The 21,659-nt window shown below is 35.9% G+C and overlaps 2 protein-coding genes across 3 annotated transcripts; one reads left to right on the top strand and one right to left on the bottom strand.

Moving 5' to 3' along the window:
* Positions 1-56: 56 nt before the first annotated feature.
* LOC126715671 (uncharacterized) lies at positions 57-1,190 on the bottom strand. The gene has a single exon (XM_050416402.1). It carries the CDS (start codon positions 1,094-1,096, stop codon positions 365-367), a length of 732 nt encoding a protein of 243 aa, XP_050272359.1. The 5' UTR covers positions 1,097-1,190; the 3' UTR covers positions 57-364.
* A 4,007-nt stretch (positions 1,191-5,197) lies between these two features.
* Positions 5,198-21,457, top strand: LOC126715670 (DNA-directed RNA polymerase 3, chloroplastic). Of its 2 annotated transcripts, XM_050416401.1 has the most exons (19): positions 5,202-6,166; positions 7,572-7,775; positions 7,893-8,026; positions 8,280-8,349; positions 8,856-8,914; positions 9,204-9,321; positions 9,921-10,034; positions 11,790-11,921; positions 12,204-12,620; positions 13,631-13,681; positions 14,619-14,689; positions 14,852-14,936; positions 15,068-15,220; positions 15,715-15,789; positions 16,028-16,117; positions 16,783-16,830; positions 16,921-17,035; positions 19,498-19,601; positions 20,645-21,457. In XM_050416401.1, exons 1-19 carry the CDS (start codon positions 5,369-5,371, stop codon positions 20,753-20,755), a joined length of 2,949 nt encoding a protein of 982 aa, XP_050272358.1. In that variant the 5' UTR covers positions 5,202-5,368; the 3' UTR covers positions 20,756-21,457. The 2 variants fall into 2 exon arrangements, 1 of the variants encoding a protein (XP_050272358.1); XR_007651892.1 differs by lacking the exons at positions 16,783-16,830; positions 16,921-17,035; positions 19,498-19,601; positions 20,645-21,457 and having other exon boundaries at positions 5,198-6,166; positions 15,061-15,220; positions 16,028-16,101.
* The last annotated feature ends 202 nt before the right edge of the window (positions 21,458-21,659 follow it).

Here is a 21,659-nt window from a genome sequence, read left to right as displayed (position 1 = left end):
TCTTTTATGTGAATAGAGAGTATACAAGGATCACATTCTTGCTAGTCATGCCCAAAAGAAAAAGATCAGGTACTAGTACTGAATCTCAAGATGCCAATATTTTAACCTCTATGCAGAGTGCAGACTGCAAAGTATGTTCAAATTGACAGTCACCGATCTTACTAGTATACCAAGAAGTTCATTTAAATTTTCAATCAAGGAGTACATATTGCGATTACAAGAGAAAATGGTCAAAGAATTAGGAAGAGTAATCTTTTCATTGTCTTTGATAAGAAAGAAAAAAAAAATTGAACAATGACATTCCAATTTTCCAAAAGATAAAATTTGTATCTAAATGCTTGTATTTCAGCTTCCTCTTACTGCACTACCAACTTTTCTTCTTCAGCTTCTTAACCTGCATTATTGGAGAACAAACTCTGACCTTTTCCACCCATTTTTGCATCTCCTCCTTCCTTAACCCCAAACCCATCAAAACCCCACCAACACAAAACCCAAAAATCCAATCTTTAGCTCCTCTATTTTTACACCACTGAATCAAAACAGCCCCAATTAGCCCAAAACCCAAAACCCCACTAAGCACATTGCTTTGTAATAGTAACTCTTTCCCAAACAACAAAAAACCCAAACCACAAATCACCAAAAACCCAGGAATCAGCATATTCCTGTTCCTTTTTCTTCTCCTTCTCCACCCATCAAACCCTCCTCCTCCAAACACTTTCCAGAACCAGAAACCACCCCCATTTCCATCTCCACCGCCGATTTCCGCAACGACCAAATCTAAGGGCTGTGGCAAAATCTTGAGTTTGGAGGCCATGGTTGTTATCAATTGGAGTATAAACCTTGTTGATCTTTGAGACCCATTTCTCCTTTTGCTTCTTCTTGCACATACAGCTGGTGTTTGGACCTTTCTTGTGTATATAATTGAGTTTTGCACCTGGGTTTGATGAGAAAGCAAAAGGGAAGAATGAATGAAAGAAGAATTTGGGGCAAATTTGGTGGTGTTGTAAAGAGAAGTATTCATTTTACAAACTGGGTATGAACGAATGGGTTTGCGTGAGAGGTGGGAATGGGGTTTGAAGTGAATGAGCTGCTGCATTGTGCTCTGTGTTCTTGAGGAAGAAGAAGAAATAGAATGGTATGAAGTTTGAACCGTTGGAAGGAGATGAGTATTATAATAATAATTTTTTTTTTCAAATTAGATTGAGAAATTGGACAAAAGACACTCCATTTTAAATTATTAACCGCCAATTCAAACATTTATGAGATGAGATTTTTGAAATTTTATGGTGAAATATTTCTCTAATGAAATATATATATATATATATATTTTTTTTTTTTTTGTAAAAAGAAAGTATACCCAAACTATGAATAAAAGACTTTATAAATAAATAAACTATGAACGAAGGAAAGTGTCATGTGTAGGGGCCTTTTTTGTATGATATGGTATGTTGGGTTGTCTCCTGCGGTAATGGGCTGGACTGTCTCCTGCAGTGATGGGCCCTAGTGTTTCTGAGTAAGGGAGTTAGGGCCGGTCCAGTTGTAACTCAACTTGGGCTGGTTTGTGCACAAACTTATGCCTTGTCTGCCAGGAGCAAGTTTACGGCAAGCAGAACTGTTGCAGATGAGTTACGGCACACAGATATAACTAAAACAGGGTACTTTGACTTATTTAAATAAACGGCTATACATTCCTTGCTAATAAAGCATGATTACAGTCATAATGATATCAATCACAGATAAAAATGAAGAAAATAATACTGGCTAATTTAAATGGGCATAAATTAAGTTTTAAACTTAGTCTGTCGCAGCAAAGCCAAAGAGGAGAGAACGCCTATTCTCAATGCAAATAACCCCCCCAGGAAAAAGATCCTGCCGTGGGGATTAATGATTTTGAGGGAGTCGGACCTGAATGGTTGTTGCCCAAAAGAAAGAGTCTTTGTTATGCGTTTTGGAAAAAGGTAAGATTTGGAGGGGGAGAGAGAGAAACCGATCTATGGGTGCATGCCCTATTGAACTAACTCCCCTTTTTCTTAGTTTTCCTTTCTTTTCCTTTCTGTTTTCTTTCTTATTTTTTTTCTTTTTCCTTTTGCTCTGTTTTTTCCTTTCACTCCGAAAATATACTCTGTTTTCGATCCCCTTGTACAGGGCACGACAAGAGCTTTTTTATAACGTCTACCGTGGCTAGTGTTTTACCGTTTTACCCCTTAACCACCTTTGTCTGGTCTGGATGTACTTGCCGACCACCAGGACTGTGCGACATCCACCCTTGCCAGACAGAGGCGGGTTTGTTTTATTCCTCTGTATACCGTAGCATTTCTTCCTACCACGATATTAATGTTTTCTCTCTCTACTCTCAGAGCATGCGCCCAACGGTTCCCCCTCAAACTTGCCTCTTTTGGGTGGTCTATCATCCCAACAGGACATACCTCCCAAAAGAGGCTTAGGCAGGAGTCGCAAATAGATCTTTTCCCCTCTCCCCACCACCAAACCATACCCCATTTACCTCTTACCTCTGGCCCATGGCCCCACCATGTCCTATATTGGCTGGGTACAGGTTGGTGGTGCCTGGGCCTTGCGCGTGCTTCCCTTTCAAATTTGTCCAAGAGTCTGCCTGTTGCTCATGCGTCTGCCGCGACCTGGAGACTCTCCGTCTGCGTTTCCTGGCCTTTCATGTGGGTTTTCCTTTGGTTTTTCGCTCCATTCAGGAGCTAGGCCTCTTATGATAATGGACTTTACATTTCTTTGGCCCACCTTTGATTTTCTTTATTGCCTGCCACGTTGAATTGTTATTCCTGCCGTAATAACTTAATCCTGCTGGCCCTCTTTTTGGGCCAGCCGTTCATCCCTTTTCTCAATGGCCTGTTGTAGGCACTGTTTTTGCTTTTACTCATGGGCTCCTATGTCCCTTTGGGCTTTTCCTTTGGGCATCCATGGCCCGATTGCTTTCTTTTGGTTTCCTCGGCCCGTTTGCTAATTCCACACTCCCATGGGCTTTTTACTAACTTCATTGGGCTTCCCCGGCCCAATAACCTTATCCTTATCTTTGGGGTTCATAGGCCTGCTATAAACCCCTTACTCTCTTAGTTTGCATTGTCTTGGGTCTGCGGCGGCCCTTTCTCACTTTTCTACCTCATACTCTGCCCATGAGATGCTATTTCTTTCTTTCCTGGCTTCTTTGAGCCCGCTTGCTTCTTCAAGACCCATTTATTTATTTGTTGAGCATGTGATCCATTATTCCTGCTGTTTGGGCCTAATGGGTTTTTTGTTATTTACCTTGTCAATTCTTTGTAGCCCTCATTATTGGGCTTTTCTGTTTGCCTGGGCTTCCGCAAATGGCCCTCAACACCATGTTCATAATATTTTCACAACAAATTTTAGTTGACAGATTTTTATTGGTTTTTAATTTAAATATACCACTGAATTTACTTTCTTACCTCAAACATTTATGAGATGAGATTTTTGAAATTTTATGGTGAAATATTTCTCTAATGAAATATATATATATATATATTTATATATTTGTTTTTTTTTTTTGTAAAAAGAAAGTATACCCAAACTATGAATAAAAGACTTTATAAATAAATAAATAAACTATGAACGAAGGAAAGTGCCATATTCATAATATTTTCACAACAAATTTTAGTTGACAGATTGTTATAGGTTTTTAATTCAAATATACCACTGAATTTACTTTTTTACCTACTAGTAACAACAAGTAACAATCTACTATATTTGATTTATTGTGAAAATGTTATGAATATAATATTCTTGTGAATAAAAGAGGCTTAAACTTTGTTACAATTCCTTAAGTAGTTTAGGTATCCAAACTATTTTAACTCTCTCCTTCACTTTTCTTTGTGCATGTATCTGGCACAATGTATGCTCCAATATATTTCAACCCATTAATCACCACACTTATAGAAAATAAAAGAATTTCTCACATTTTTAACGTGGGATTAAACATTTGACTAATTTATTATCTTCCCTATTAACTCCATATTTTTCCCTAAATTATACTTAATTTTATACTTATTTCTATCAACTATAAAAATGCATGATTTGCCTCATAAAACCAAAGCCTTCTAATCCTTAGCTCTCCTTCCGGCACTTACCTAGTTAAGTTGGATGAAAAACTTTGTCACAAGAGTTGCACATGACACCAGCTTACATAAACGGATAGACTATAGCACCATTCTTCACTAGGTTGGAAAAGAAATGTACCCAAAAAGGCAAAAATCAAAAAAAACTTTTTAGGAGAGTTTCAACTTGGGGTGTCATAAGTTGAAAGAATGGTGCTAGAGCTCTAGCACCATTTTTTATGGTCAAATTAAGACATCAATCGGTTTTTGGTATAAGCGAAGATTGAACTCTAGATCTCTTATTCAATCATAAAAAATTTTACTAGTTGAACTAATTAAATTGAATCCTAAAGTTTACATTAAAAAAAAAATTATCTGTATTTTTAATCCTTAAATCTCCACCAAATGTATCTTTCTGATTAAAATAAAAAAAAAAATTATCTATATTTTACTTCTAAATTCTAATTTTAAATCACCACATTATCATTTCAAAAATGCAACTGTGGTTCCTAACATTTTGCCCACCAAAAATACCAAGGAAACCACGGTTTTGTACATGATAAAGTGAATCTCTTCAATATAGCACCAATCTTGTCCAATCCGCACCACAAGAATCTCTTCAAGGTCAAGATCAAGTAGTTTTGGTTCCTTGTCAAAAATATTTGGTCCTCAGACTCTTTTTTTGATACATGCGGGGACATGTCTAATTCAATTGGACAAGAAGCTGTTTGATAAAAAGCTTTTTATTTTTTATTTTTTACTTTTTTTCTCAGTTTATTCATTTAAATTTATACAAACTAACTTAAAAAAAAAAAAATGTAATCTTTACTTTTTTATCACACATATAAAATTTATTAAAAATTATAAAAAATTTATTCATGGTCTCATATTTAATAAATAAATTCTTCTAAAAAAATATTAACAAGTAAATTACCAAAAACTACAAAATATTCAAATGGACACAATTCATATTATCCCCCAATGTGAAATGACAATAAAGACGAAATTGAAATAGACTAAAAAATATCAGGGACTAAATGAAACACAAATAAAACCATACAAAGACAAAAATGAAAACATCTCACAAATATAGGGTCAAAACAAAAAAGAGAATTCTAGCCTTTATTTATTATAAGAAATATCTTCAAAAATGGCCAAGGTTTTAGGGAGGTTTCACTGTCATCCTCTTCTTCTTCTTCACACATAGTGAGATTCACACACACTGAGAGTTTCTCTTCCCACTCTTCATTCAAATCCTCTATGAACTATTTTCTATTATAATCACCACAATGACATTCGCAGCCTCATTCTCTCCAAGTCCACAACCTCAAATATACACCAACACTTTGAAAAGACCCCTAAAACTCAATCCAAAGTCCCACAAAAATCTCTTCTTCCTCTTCAGCTCAAGCTCCAGTACCTTCTTCAAACCTTCACTCCCTTCCGCCACTACTTTCCCACTCAACCTCAAAACCCCTTCAAACCCAATTCAGTTCCACCCTTTATCAGATTCAATCCATGACAATCTAGTCGAAGACCTTGAGAATTCTGTGAATTCTCACATACCCATTAACGAAATTTGCCAAATTACGCCGCTAGAATCGAGCCCGAGAATCTTCATCCAAGACCCACCTTGGATTGCCTCAATATTCTTGAAGGGTCTGTACAAAAGGACCGACCAAGAAGTGAAATTGGAGTACAAAGAAATGGAGAAGAGGAAGTATAACTTGTTGAGGAGGAGGCAGATTAAGGCGGAGACCGAGGCGTGGGAGAGAATGGTGGAGGAGTATAGGGAGCTAGAAAGAGAAATGTGTGAGAAGAAGTTGGCTCCAACTTTGCCATACATAAAGGCATTGTTTTTGGGATGGTTTGAGCCTTTGAGGGATGCAATAGAGAAGGAACAGAAGATGCAGCGGACGAAGAAGCATAAGGCGGCGTTTGCACCTCACATTGATTTGTTGCCCGCGGATAAGATGGCGGTTATTGTTATGCATAAGATGATGGGGTTGTTTATGATGGGAAATCAGGAGGGGTATGTTCAGGTTGTTCAGGCTGCAATTCAAGTTGGTGTGGCTATAGAGCAGGAGGTGAGAGATAAAGTTCTGATTTTTTTTTATCTGTTGCTTTTGGTTTTTCAGTTAAAATTAGGTAAATAGTATGTTATTGGTTGATACTTATATAAAAAAAAAAAGTAAGCTTATTGGTTATTTGCATAGTTTTTAAATTAATTTCATAAATTGTGCTGATATCTAGCTATGATTGAAAATATTTTAAGTCTGCAATGTTTTGAACTATGGGGATTTGGTGTTCATGGTGGAGGAACTATTGCCAGAATTTCTCATTGTTTTCGAAGTATAATTAAGTCAATCTTAAGTAAACTTGTAAAACATATTGGTTGTGATTACAATATATTTTCATAATGTTGGTAGCTTTTCTCTTCAATTTCCTATCGGGTGCTAAATGGATTTACTAGAAAAATATGGCTACAGCCTATGGGAAATCTTTTAGACTATAAAAGTACGAAATATAAATTTTTTTTTTTTTAGAAGGAAATAAAATTAGTGAAATTGTTTATGTAGAGCAGATTTATTATTGGCATACTCAAATGATCAAATCTGACTGATCAACAATCAGATGTCTGTCTGTGAAGTTAAGAAGTAGAAACTGAATTATGGCTTGGTCCAAGAGCTAGTGAGTTGTATGCTTGATGGCATTGTCTAAATCTTATGTAATTGTTGTTTGTGTCAGATTCCCATTCCTAGAGTTTGAATGTGCTATTGCCATGGTTCCAAATAGCTCCCTGAAGCTGCCAGGATGTTAAAGGGGTCATTCTGAAAGAAAATCAAACACTCACATACAACAATCTCTTTTGATAAGTAAAAATAGTTAAGAAATATATTTATTTTTAATAATTCAATAGCTGGGGGTGGGGGGATTTGACACTCACAACAATCTTATGGTCTTGGTTAATATGTGTATGAATTTCAGACAATAGAGAACCATGGTTGCTTTGTATTCTCTTTGTTTATGGCTATGCCTAGAACAGCAGTGGATGTGTTGGTGTTTGTAGGATGAAATGGGTGCTTTGGCAGCAAAAAATAGTGAGATTTGGTGAGCCATCCCCTTGTGTCATGTTGTGCAACTGGGGATGGAGGAGCATTAGGTTATTTGAAGGTTCTGAGAAGTCAGTGGCAATTTTGAGATTGCCTTATGATTGGATAGCTGCAAATAATTGCACGACCTTCTCCATTTCACATGATTTCTTGGACCTCCTAAATTTTGTTTCTTCTTTGTTCTATTTTACTTGTTCAGGCGCTTATTAATAAATAAAAAAAACTTGTTCCGGCGGCCTCTCTTATTTAGCACCCATGTTCTGGGGTTTGCATCTTTCTTTTACTTTTATATAATGCTTTACTTGTAAAAAAAAAAAAAAAAAAACCCATAAATATGTGGTGTAGTTACTTGATCTTATTATTGTTATTATTTTCTCAGGTTAGAATTCATAGTTTCTTGGAGAAAACTAAAAATTCCCAGAGCAAGAAGATTGTAGCTGATACTGAAGATGGTCTGCACAAGGAGAAGCAGATACTCAGAAAACGTGTAAATAGTTTAATTAGAAAGAGAAAACTAAAGGAGGCACAGAAGCTATTGAAGAAAGAAGAATTTAAGCCTTGGGGTCGAGATACCCAGGCTAAGGTTTGTGGCTATTTTGAATTTTCTTCCTCACTAGAGGCTAATATGTCAAAATTTCCTATTTATATTTTATTATTTTCTAAATTTGGAAATTAATTGTCGCTAAATGCAATTTTGCAGCTGGGAAGTCGTTTGATAGAATTATTAACTGAAACAGCTTATGTACAACCTCCACTTAACCAGTCAGCGGATGGTCCACCTGACATTCGACCTGCATTCAGGCATAAATTTAAACCTGTAACAAAGAATCCAGGGTGAGAAGTTAATCTTTTTTCCTTTCCACCAGCAAATTATCTTTTAGGACTGGACCCAATGCTTCTAAATTATGATCACCTTCACACAGTCAATCATTTGGCCTTTTCTCAAGATCGGAATTTTAATTAATCTTTTTTAGTATTTGATGCTTAAGCTCCTCATATATATATTTATACTATGAGCCTGACCAGTGGTGAACTTTTATTCACTCATGTCAATATTGTCATTCTGAATCATTCTTGCTCCTTGTAGACAGAAAATTGTGAAGAATTATGGAATTATAGAATGTGACCCTCTAATCCTTATGGGGCTTGATAAAACTGTAAGTTAAGTCATCTCTTTTTGCTTTGATGTTACCTGTTTGGTGCATTAGAAATTAGTTGGGATTATGAACTCAATTATGCATTGTCATTTGGTGCAATTCTCTGACTTGAAATAGAAAAAAAAACATACCACTTTGATCTGTGATTTACCCATTTGGTCCACTTAAGACAATCAAATTATCGGAATCTAGTATATGTAAATGCATTGGCTTAATATTTCTTTCTTTTTCTACATATTTGCCAACATGTTGTCCAAGACATTGCATTTGAATGGACTTCATAATTTTTCAATTCTTTTCTTTGGGGTGGTTCTACCAAAAGATGACATGAAGTTTCTAAGCGGGATTATTCATCTTTCACTTAAGTGCATATTAGTCATGATAATATTGTCAAACTATTTGTAATTGCATGTAGAGATTCTGAGCATGGTGCAGGTATTGTGGACATGTATTTGCTTTTAACTTCTGCTACTTAATTACTATCGTATGTCTTTGTTTCTGTGCAGGCTAAGCATGCGTTGATTCCTTATGTGCCGATGTTGGTACCTCCCAAAAAATGGAAAGGGTATGATATAGATAGAATCAGTGATCTTAATGTTGAAGTTTCTCTTAGGAAGACTTGTTATTGGGTATGCTTATGTGGCTGTAAAGCTAACATGCTTGGTTAAGTTCTCCATCCCTTCCAAAAATGAAACAATAATTGATCTATGAGTGGAAAATTAAAAATTGTAATTATTGGAACTTAATAATTGACTTGAAATAGAAGAGAATAATTGGCAGTCGGCACTCCGCTGCCTGAATATTGTTAATATTTTGCAATTCTTATTTTAAAAATCTTTTGAAACTCCCACTAGGTATGACAAGGGTGGGCATTTATTCCTACCTTCTTATGTCATGCGTACTCACGGATCTAGGAAGCAACAGGATGCAGTAAAGAATGTTCCTGTTAAACAGATGCAAAAGGTTTTTGAGGTAAGAGAAATAATTAAAGTTCTCTTATTTGCTTACTTTCATCTCTCTTCTAGCGGTAGTAGGCCTAGGCCGAGGTCATAGATGGTGGCCATCTTTGTTGGTTATTTCCTTGTTCCATTTTTTTATTCCATTTTGTTTTTTCCCTTCCTTTGATAGTTGTAACTTCACCTTAAACTTTGCCTTGAAGATGCAAAGCTTGTTTTTTGTTGATGTGAGCATCAAAGGAGAGTGGCACAATTACTTTTGGGATTGCATTTAATTATCAGTTTTCCCTTTCTGTGTTAAAAAAAAAAAAAAAAAAAAATTTAATAACTATTTTTGTCTTTGTTTTACTTTCAACAGTTTCTCTACCAGTAATCATGTATAAGGACATATAAAACTCTAGACTGACTCATAATTTAAATGTATCCTAATTTATGGCTTTCTGGATGTTGTTTTCAACACGTTGTGTTAGTTTCTAAATGCAGAACACTCTTTCTAGTTGCATCATGCATGATCACAGTTTGGATCTGATTGATAATGCTTCTTTAACCTAGGACTTGGTTTTAATTTTTTCTTCATCATGAAGTTGTTGACCTATTTCTGTTCTGAATGTACAGGCTCTGGATATGCTTGGTAACACCAAATGGAGAGTAAATAGAAAAGTATTTAGTGTAGTGGAGAGCATTTGGGCTAGAGGAGGCAATATTGCTGGCTTGGTTGATTGTGAAGATGTGAGTACCTAATGAAGTTTAACATCTGAGAAACAACAATGTCTCTCTTTTTTTTTCTTTTCCTTTCTTTTTTCTTTTTTGAAACATATGTTTTGTATTCTACATTTCTTTAATTATTATAAAAAAAGGTTGTATTCTACTTTTGCATTATTGTCTTGTTAGCATTATTGAAATTAGTGTTTTCAAGGCATGCCGTAAAGGGAGGGGCAACAAATTTGCACTAAGACATAGATTGATTGCCTCTAGGCATAGATATTCTCTGTGGACACCTGAAAGGTATTCTTTGCATCTGTTGGCATAAGCATGTACATCACATGGTGGGATTTGTTTTTCCCATGTAGCCATACCAGGCAAGCCTTTTGTTGACTGCTCCTCTATTATAGATTTTGTGGTTTGAAGTAAGCCATGGTCACCTTTAGAGCCAATCATTATTAAACCAAACTATCGATATTCTTTTACCTTTCACAACTGGTGAGGCCAAACAAAGCTTTCTTAAATTGAGTTGAGGGAAAACAGAGTACAGCTGTGTTGGCAACAAATTCCTACTTGCTGTGAGTTTCTCTCTAGAAATCGATCTCAGCTAGTGTTTCTGTTTTGTCCTCTTAAAAGAAATCCTTGCCTTTATTCTGCATGTATTCATTGATTTTAGTTTCCTTTATCTTTAGTGCAAATTTTCCTCACAAAACTGGTTCAATCAAAGTTTTTTTCTTCCAGTTTTCAGTTTGCTGGATGTTGGTTGGGCAATATTTGAGGACTTAAGCATTCCTGCTTTTCAGTTTGCTCAATTGCGATAGGCATGTGTAGCTGATTGTCAGTTCTGCATTTCTTTATTTTTCAACTTTTACTATATAATTAGTCCTATTATTGCAGTTTTCAGCTGCATATTCTTAACAATATGTCCAAATGTACTCTGTTGTGTTAAGTGTTTACTATTTAATTTGGGATAACAACTTCACTTTTTGAAAATTTTCATCTTTGATTGAATAATTAAAATGAGATTTTTTTTTTTTTAATAAATTGTCAATCACATCAATCTTTTCAAAGCCCTTGCCTCACCTCAGGGTTGAGACATCACACTTTTGCCTTTTTGCTGTTTAATATATGCTTGTGAGGATGTGGAACTTGCAACAATATTATTATGGTTTTTTGCAGATGCAGGATGCCAGCACCCACCAAGTGATGGCTCCCATTTTGCAAATATTCTTTAACACCAAAATTGACTTGGTTGAATGATCCATGATTTTAATTTTTGGTGAACATGCCATTGTGGTTCCTAGATTGGGGTCGCTATCAATTCGGTCCTTATACTTTTGGTATTTAGTTAATTTAGTCCTTGTTATTTTCAACTTGTAATCAATTTGGTCCTTTCCGTCAACTCACTAATGGAAATTGATTGTGAGTTGACTACAAGTTGAAAATGACAGGGACCAAATGACTGTTACCAAAATGTGGGACCAAATTGACAGTAACCCCAAAATGTAGGGACCAAAATGATATTTTCGTCTTTTATTTTTTGCTAATAGATCCATGATATTAGATAATTATATTATTCTCCTGACACGTTGAGACAACCCATAAGAAATGCTATTGACTAAAGATCACTCAATCAATTGCTTTGTGGTAAAACTGTCCTGGCTTGAATTTTGTAGTTTCTTTTGATTGGTAATTTTTTAGCTAATTATAGTAGGATTGTTGTGTTCATCTGTTTCTCAACTGATTCATCTGGCCTGTATTTATTCTTCCATGTTCTTGTAGGTGCCTATACCTGAGAAGCCATCCTCAGAGGATTTAACAGAAATTCAAGAATGGAAATGGAGTTGGAGGAAGGCAAAGAAGATTAATCTAGAGAGGCATTCTCAACGATGTGACACTGAACTTAAGCTTTCTGTAAGATCTTCAGTTCTCACATATGAATTTAATTAATAAACTTGTGTTAGTGTCTTGTGACATTGAGAAGTCCATCGATCCACTTGCTAAGCTGGTTATCTTATGATCCTGCATATGTCACAACGACAAAAGGGGGAAAAATGTTATGTGTAGTTTACTGTGAATAGGTTATATAAATGCAATTTAACTGTATAAAACTTTCTAGACTTTGGCGGGAAGAGTTGCGTTCACACATGCTTTTCCTTTTGTAAGTATTGATATCGATCAAACTCATTGATATAGGTGGCTCGAACAATGATTGATGAGGAAGGCTTTTATTATCCTCACAATCTTGATTTTCGTGGCCGAGCATACCCAATGCATCCACATTTGAATCATTTGAGTTCTGATCTCTGTCGAGGGATACTTGAGTTCGCTGAAGGACGACCGCTAGGGAAGTCTGGCTTACACTGGCTGAAGATACATTTAGCGAACCTGTATTCAGGTGGTGTTGAGAAACTTTCACACGATGGACGTCTAGCCTTTGTTGATAATCATCTCGATGATATATTTGATTCAGCAGACAACCCTGTTAATGGAAACCAGTGGTGGTTAACAGCTGAAGATCCTTTTCAATTCTTAGCTGCTTGTATTAATCTTTCAGAAGCCTTGAGAAGCTCATCACCACATGCCGTCATCTCCCACCTGCCGATTCATCAGGTTTGTGATTCATCTGAAGCCATAAAGTAGTGAAAATAAAAATCTAACTCATGCCAATTTCTCCAAATTGAAAATATATCTTTAATTTTTTTAATAATGATTAACTTGATTTCTGTAATTAAATCATCCCTTATGTCTTTATAAATTCAAAGCAAAATGAAAATGTACTCTTCCTCTGCTGCATCTCTAAATTGCCAGGACATGACTAACAGGCACTGCTAATTTTGTCAATTTTCCCACCAAATATCTAATTGAGGTGTTCTTGGATTTGTAAGGACCTGATGTGGAGCAAAGTCCTTAAACTATTTTAGTTACTCTTTCTGCTAGACTCAGAATGAACTTGATGAATTTGCTTCTTTTGTCATCAAATATGCTATTATTGTCATGGGCTGGACCTCTGGAGAATGTCATCTTACTATCATAATGTTAACTTTTTAAGTCTGATAATTCAGATAATTGTGTAGAAGTAATCAAGTTAATACTTTTGAATTCCATTGTAGCCAGATGTTATTGGAATATAAAGTTAACACACTAGTGACAGCATGTCTTTGATAAGAGACAATTCTGTTAAAGTCACAACAGTGATTTCTTTGTGCACGGTTTTATAAAGTAGCATATACTAGGCTATCATTTCGGATTTCGGATCAACTTTTGATGTTTAAAATATTCTTAAAGAAGTCATCAGATATTTTCATGTATGTCATATAACCATCGATTAGTGATTTGTAGCCATCCTTTTTCTGTGCTGCAATCTGTGTTGAGTTTTGCCACTTTAAAGAAACGTGTGAGAGTGACCTATTACCTCATGCCTTTTTCACTAAATTTTGTTGATATTTTTCTTGCTTGTATTTGTATCGATGCCTTTTCCATTGTTTTTTCTAGTACTAAAAGCTATCTATTACCTATTATATACCTTTTCCATCGCTTCTTTACCTTTCTTATATTAATGTTTCTTTATTTAGTGTTTTTTTGGGGAGTATATTATTAATGCAGAGCTCAAATATTTTTAGGATGGTTCATGCAATGGTTTACAGCACTATGCAGCACTGGGAAGAGATAGTGTAAGTTTGCTTTGTCCACATGTACACTTTTTGTTATCTGCACTAGATGATTTATTCTTTGCTCGTCACACTCCAGATGTGTTGCCTTATTAGATTTTTGTGTTTCCTGTAAATAAATGGTTCCAGAACTCATAAGGCTGATGATACAATATAATTTAATTTAATATTCATTTATAGCTCTGGTGGGTACTTAGACTAAGTTGATTTGGTAGATCAACTTAAATTCCATTTGTTTTCATTTTTGGTCAGAATATTTTATTTGTTATCTTCTTTGTTGAATGCAATTTTGTGCTGGATATTTTAGAAATTGTGTCCTTTTCCTTATTTCACTTTGCAATTATTTTGGGATGCCTTTACCAGCGTCATCCTTTCATGTTATGCAACTTGTTCTGTAATATAGCTTCATGAACATATAATGTCAATGATGAGCACCCTTTTCTATTATCAGACTTTATTTTTCTTTTAAAATTTTCGTCGTTGTTTGTACAAATCTAGAAGGTCCTTAATGATTGACTTATTCCCAGCCCTGATGTTCTAGCCATTTTGCTGGAAATCATTTCTTTTAGCAACCTAGGAGGCATGCTTTAAATTTTCATGAAGTTGTTTCCTGGTGTTCTGAGTTGCTAAATATGAAGAGCATTGATATGAAAATCATTCTACTACTTGATTTGAAATCTGGTTATAAACTCTACTTCTGTAGCTTTTACTGTAAAATTGAGTTTTAAATCCTTGCATAGTGCTTGCCAAGTGTAAAATGTTGTAAAAGCTGTGCCTGAAATTCTATTTGTTTCTTTCTTTGATCAGAACATTTTATCTGATTCCTTACATTATACAATCTGATCATTGAGTACTTATATTATAAGATCTTTGTTTTGCTGATTGATTTGAAATGCAATTGTGTCCTAACTTGTCTCCTGTGGTAAATTCATGTTCTCAGATGGAAGCAGCTGCAGTCAACTTAACTGCTGGTGACAAACCTGCTGATGTTTACTCTGAAATTGCTGTGAGGTGTTTTAAGATTTAGTTTTAGCATATTAACTTGATCATTACCTCCCATAGGTCTCAGAGACACATTTGATGTCTTCTGAACACACACAACAGTTTTTGTTCCGTTTAGCGAAAGCTCAACGGTCAACACTTGCCTTATCTTCTACATGTTAATGTGGGCAGGGTGCATGATATTATGAAAAGGGATAGCAACAAGGACCCAGCTACAAATCCACATGCTTTATTAGCTAAGGTCTTAATTGATCAGGTTGGTCTGCCTCATTTCTTCTGAGTTTTGCATTGTACTACAAAAGAAATTATTTACATGTCAAAATTTCTAATTTTTTAAATACTTTTTGCCCTTTTCAACTGACAGTTTTAGGTTGTTGAAGCTTTCAGGTCGATCGGAAATTGGTGAAACAAACAGTGATGACTTCAGTATATGGGGTTACTTATGTTGGGGCACGGGAACAGATAAAAAGAAGACTAGAGGAGAAAGGTCTCATTACTGATGACAGACTACTGTTTACTGCAGCTTGCTATGCGGCTAAAGTAAGCAACCAGCCAGTTAACAGTTGGGATTTGGTTCTAGCTATTAGAGACCATATTTTCCTCGAAATGCATATTCTACTAAAATGTTAGGGGGTCTGGGGTTACATGCGTTTCTTGGATTTATTTATGAAGAAAATTATCCAGGAAGTTGAAGATAGATTGCAAAGTCAGCCAATTTGGTGTTATATTTCAAGTATCAGGTTTTAGACCTAGATGATGGGCTTGCATAACAGCATAATTATAAGATATTATATAATGGTTTGGGTTATGCTATTTCTGAACCCATTTTAGATTGTTCCACACCATCATGTGAGTGATGGTAGGACCCACTGTGGAACCCATCTCCACATGATGATGCAGAGTAATACAAGACCTGTGTGGAAATATAATTTCCCGTAGTTCTTTGAATCTCATATTTACATGCTTTTGTGATTCTAAACACTAGCAATTTACATCTGAATTTTCCTGTCAACAATTTATTCTCTTTTATATAGGTAACATTGGCTGCCCTTGGAGAGATTTTTGAAGCTGCACGTGGCATTATGGGTTGGCTTGGTGATTGTGCCAAGGTATATGTGTTCTTGTCAAAATCTGGATATTAAATCTCACTGACAGCCCTATAGTGGATATAGAACATTTTGTTGTAGTTTTTTAATTGTTGGATTGCCAATGAACTCTAGTTCAAATGGAATTTCCTGTTCCCACAATAATGGGTGGAGGGTGAGATCATGGATTCAAAACCCACCAGGTGTGGGTAATTACAAATAAATAAATAAATCTAAACTGTTGGAATATGAACTTCTGCAGGTAATTGCTTCTGAAAATCAACCTGTGCGTTGGACCACTCCTCTTGGTCTCCCAGTTGTACAACCCTACTGCAGAACTGAAAGGCATCTTGTGAGTGTGACATCTGATTATTACCGATCCAAATAGAGGTCATGTACATTTTGTAATATCCTTAATGGCTGGCACAAGGAAATGGAAATGGTTTATGAGTAAATTATTAGGGATAGTGTTGTTTGGTAAGAGGTCATCAATAGACGATCAGTGAGTATCTCATCAGCTGCACTGGGGGAAAAATAGTGTAAAAACCAAAAAAAAAAAAAAAATGGTTATCTTGTTGCTTAAAGCATGTTGTGTGGATAGATGACTCAATAGTCACTGACTCACTGGCATATGGAATAACGGTTGTGACCACAACTTTCTGTTGATGTGAAATGACTTGAGTGGCAACAAAACTTGAGGCTACAGATTTGGTGAACACTGTTGATACAGAAGAAGAAAACACACATGTGATGCACACATTGACCACTTTTGATACTGGCTCATATTGTAGGATGCAAAAACCATATTTGGTTCAAATTTTTACTCGATAGTATCATTCAGGAAATGTGACTAATTTTTATGCTAGCCAACAATCCATTTTCTGGGCTTGGCACTGCTTATGAGTAAAAAATAAAACACTAAGTAATAACACAGGCCGATTTACTCTCATATTGTGTCTAATCTGCTCCATAAATAATCTAAATATTGTACTAACTTTTCTGACAATGGGGCTGCAGATAAGGACGTCTCTTCAGATTTTGGCTTTGCAGCGGGAGGGTAACATGGTAGGCTTATGTCATGGTCTTGTTCTCAGCATTTCTTTCCTTGATATTATATTCAGTCATTAGAGAACTTCATTATTATGTCAATTTCAGGTAGATGTTAGAAAACAGAGAACTGCATTTCCTCCAAATTTTGTACACTCGCTTGACGGTACACATATGATGATGACTGCTGTTGCCTGCAGGGATGCTGGCTTACGTTTTGCAGGTTTGTCATGCTATTCTGTATTTGATTGAGCTTGAACTATTCACTAAGAGCCTTGAAGTGTACTTTTAAATTGTTTAAAGATTCGGATGTGGATTGAGTGTGAAGATATAACTGAGTTTATCTTGATTAACAAAATGAAACTACTTTGTATGGAGTCATGGAGCGTACTGCATGTTCTGCAATTGCAATAATTATCGCATGCATCCACTCTTTTCACAAGCCTATGGGCCCCATGGGTGTGGGACCCACGGACCTGTGAGAGGCATGTTTCCTCCTATATTTGGCAATTCACCATTGGCAATTTATTTGTTTGTTTCTTTAATGCGTAGTTCTGTGTTGAATTTTATGATATATTCCCAAGAATATAACTTGGTAACTTCAGATGACAAGGGAAAAACAAAGACTTTCCCTATTTATTAATTTACATTCTCATTATTTTGGCAAAGATTGCATAGTTTTGCTTTAAAATTAAGCCATATATTGTCATAGACAGAGTTAAAAACTAATACTTTGATTCACTGATGCCAATGAGCTTTAGCTCAAGTGTTACTTACTTCTCCCATGAGAATGGGTCGAGGGTGATGTCATGGGTTCTAAAATTACATCCTTCCTATCCCTTTGAATGTGGCTAGATGTATTGAGAAGTTACAAAGAGATTTTCTTTGGGGAGGATTGGGAGATGAATTCAAATATCACTTGGTGAGTTGGAGGAATGCGTATGAGCGACTTCAAAATGGGGGGCTAGGCGTTCAAAATTTGGTTCTATTTAATCAAGTGTTGTTGGGGAAATGGTTATGGCGGTATGTGGAGAGGGAGGCACTGTGGAGAAGGGTTATTGACACAAACAATGGAAGTTTATTTTTTTTGGGGGGGGGGGGGGGGGTGGTTGGTGGGGTTGGTGTTCCAACAGTGTTCAAGGGCCTTATGGGGTTTATCTTTGTTTGGAAGAGCATAAGGAAAGGGTGGGAGAAGTTCTGTAGTTGTGTTAATTTTAAGGTAGGGGACAGTTCTTCTATTATATTTTGGCATGATCCTTGGTGTAGAGGACCTCCTTTAAAGGAGATGTTCCCTGAACTGTATGGCATTTCTCGTCACAGAGATGCATCAGTAGCAGAGCGAATCTCTCTCTTGGGGGACAGCTACCACTGGAATATTAATTTTCATTTGATCGGTCCAAGATTGGGAGTTAGAGTCTGTGGCCTCCTTACAGAGTTGCTATATTCTGGAGTGTGGAAAGGGGAAGGGGTGGATAAGATATGGTGGAAACCGTCTGCTTGGGGAACTTTAGATGTTAGATCCTTCTATAAAGCTTTAGAAATCCCCTTCTCATATTCCTTTTCCGTGGAAGACTGCGTGGAGCTCCAAAGTGCCTTCAAGGATTAATTTCTTTGTATGGACAATGGTGTTGGGTAAAATTTTGACTAATGATAATTTGAGGAAGCATTGGCTTGTTGTGGATTGGTGTTGTTTGTGTAAGAGGGCGGGGAAGTCTTCTAACCATCTTCTCTTGCATTGCCCAATAGCCAGTCAGTTGTGGAGTATGGTGTCTATGCTTTTTGGGGTTTTTTGTGTTTTGCCCAAGGATTTAGTGGATTTACTAGCTTGCTGGCTAGGCAAGTTCAGGAAGCATAGAAATGGGGTGATTTGGAAGTTGGACATGGTTCCCCATTGTTTGATGTGGGGTATTTGGAGGGAGAGAAATGCTCGAACTTTTGAAGGAAACAAAAGTTCTATTTTTTCGTTAGCTGTTTTGCTTGATGGATGAACTTTGTTTTCTTCTTAGTTTTGTTTTCTTCCCATGCCTATCTTAGTACACGTCCTGTGTGTTTTGGTCTCTTTTGTACTAGTTTTTTCTTTCAATGAAGTATTTTACTTGTTAAAAAAGAAAAAGGGTTCTAAAGCTGGGTGCTTGCATAACTTACCAATAAACAAATAAAAAAAGCTACAATTTACTGAATTTATCTGATTTTTTGTCTCAACACACTGAATTTCATAATCTTGCTGCAAATTTGACTTGCACTTAGATGTGTAAGGCTTTGATACATTAATATCAAATTTGTCAGTATGATGTGTAATTGTTTCTCTATATTACCACAACTTTCCAAAATTTCATATTCTCGCTTCAAATTTGACTTGCACTTAGATGGGCTGCAAGGCTTTGATACATTAATATCATGACACATGGTATGAAAATATGAATATCATGCTAAAAGTGAAATATTAAAGTTGAATTGTGACTACTCAAGTATAAGAAGCACTGTTTATCATTAAAAAAAATCTAATAAATTTGGCTTTTGTTGAATGTAAAAAAAAAAAAAAAAAATTCTGACTTGTCTATATATGTGAAACTTCAATCCTGCTATATGTGCTACTTGTGAAGATCTGAGAGAGAAACTGTGTTAAAAAGCCGTTTTACTTTCTACATCAATTCTCATGATCCTGTCAAATAAATTTGTTTACAGGGGTGCACGACTCCTTCTGGACACATGCGAGTGATGTTGACAAAATGAATCAGATACTTCGAGAAAAGTTTGTGGAGCTTTATAGCAAGCCAATACTTGAAAATGTAAGTATTTCATGACCTAGATTAACTAGCGAAATTGTTAATTGAAAGCTATCGTGGGCTTGTATTTGCTACGTAACAATTTCAGGGTCTCTCTGCTCCCCTTCCAAAAAAAAGTCCTTTGCTGGGGAAAATAAGTGGATTTAAAAGTTTCACTTTTTCAGCAACTTAACTAGAATGCTTTGTGTATTATGACGCATTCCAATGTTGGGAGAAAACTTGCAGCCCTTTCTTCTGTGACTTTATTAAAAGGCTTTTTAATTAAAAATGGCACTTCAAACAATGCCTTGAATCAGGTAATATGCAGAAACCCATTTTACAAATGACACACACACACTGACATTTATAGTGTGCCAATACTTGAAATGTAAGCACCATGACCCTGTTTCTCTTCATTAACAAGAGGCCTAAATCAAGAACTGACATGAGTCTATGTTAACTTTACCTAGGGAAGAATGAATATATATTCCCAAATGAATGATTTCCTGAGACATCAACATAATAATCATCTACTTAAAAATACCAATAATAATAAAGAAAGAAACTAATTGTCTCTTGCAAGGGGAAAACAGGAAATGAATCTAAAAGCAGTGGCACTTCCCTATGTGATGAATAAGTTGATTGTATGGCTGATGTGGACAATGGACACCTACAAAAAGTAACTGTAAGGACACCGGTGTGATGCCGGCAGCAAGGTCTTTGATGCTAAAGGCATTGAACATTCTCCTTTTTGGAAAAGAAGTAGTGGAATTTTCGTTTATAATGAGGCTTGATGGCAAATATTTGCTTGGCCAGTTGGCTGCATCAAAGTGTAGAGATGCATAAATTGATATATACATATGCACATACATAATACACTGGAGAGACACCCACACCCTCATATATTGCTTCCAATCTCCAGTTTTGATTTATTCATCAGGATCATTGATTGAAATTAAGTTTATCAGACTTTTTTTTTTTTTTTTTGGGAGAAAAGGGAAAAAAGAATGAATATCCCATCTTTCTCATTTGACATTATTATAGCTTTTAATTCTTCTTGTCTCCAGTTGCTTGAGAGCTTCCAAACATCATATCCAGAACTGATGTTTCCTCCCCTCCCAGAGAGAGGTGACTTTGACTTGCAAAAGGTTCTTGAATCTCCATACTTTTTCAACTGATCCTTCATGCAAGAGCAACAATCATATCCTTATGTAGAAGCATTATTACATCTGATGCAAAAAGTGTCATCGAGTTTTCTGAGAAAATTCATCCACCAATGTGGACTTGAAATTGGAGTGGGAAAGAGCAGCACGTGGTTGCCTCTGTAGAGGCTGAGAAGTGGACAAAAATTTGATCCATGCTGTTTCCTGCAAGTACTGCTGGGACTCTTGTCCTGATATAGTGATTAAAATCATAGCAGAACAGGCTGGTTTTGGATTGAAGGCTATGGAAGGCAGCTTGATCAGGAGGCTGTTTGCTGAAATTCTCCATAATGAAAATTTATACTACTATATTGGTTGATTTTTTGAGGGGAAGATAGACGCAGATGAAATATTTGCCGCAAATGTTTCTTTGCAGTAGGAGCTAATTTTGAGAGGTCATCTTAGGGATGCAAAATCAAGAGTTTTCTTTGTACCTTTTTTATTTTTTGTGTGGGAAATAAGGGGGGGGAACAATTGTTCCCATGTAATTTGCTGTACACATGTTGTATCAAATAGAAAGGCAGGAAGGGATTTACTGTAATATTCATATGTTAAAAAGGTAAACTCAAGTGCATCTCTGGGCTAGATAATAAACTTGATAGGATTTCCCCCCCTTTTTTGTGAAATCCTTTTCCATACTGAATATCGAAATAGCAAAAGAAAAATTATGGATGTTTAGTACATGTTTCAGCCTTGTATGCAGCTTTTGACTGGTTGATTGCTAGAGACCAAAAGTTCTTGTGAAATGAACTGTTGAGACTTGAGAGTAGAACATATAAATGATAATTACAATCATAGATACTTGACAGTCCCAAGGCTTCTCTGATTTAGTTTCATCATTCTTATGTTTGCTTATGACACAAAAACAGCTCGACTCCTC

Source organism: Quercus robur, chromosome 2 (assembly GCF_932294415.1).
Source record: "Quercus robur chromosome 2, dhQueRobu3.1, whole genome shotgun sequence".
NCBI lineage: Eukaryota > Viridiplantae > Streptophyta > Magnoliopsida > Fagales > Fagaceae > Quercus > Quercus robur.
The sequence above is the reverse complement of the archived record's forward strand: the minus strand, read 5'-3'. Positions and strand labels throughout refer to the sequence as shown.

Coding starts and splice junctions, on each gene's coding strand:
- LOC126715671 (XM_050416402.1), bottom strand. CDS start 1,096: ATGCAGCAGCTCATTCACTTCAAACCCCATTCCCACCTCTCACGCAAA.
- LOC126715670 (XM_050416401.1), top strand. CDS start 5,369: ATGACATTCGCAGCCTCATTCTCTCCAAGTCCACAACCTCAAATATAC. Junction 7,776..7,892: donor GTCGAGATACCCAGGCTAAG/GTTTGTGGCTAT, acceptor GCAATTTTGCAG/CTGGGAAGTCGTTTGATAGA. Junction 16,831..16,920: donor TGCAGCGGGAGGGTAACATG/GTAGGCTTATGT, acceptor TGTCAATTTCAG/GTAGATGTTAGAAAACAGAG.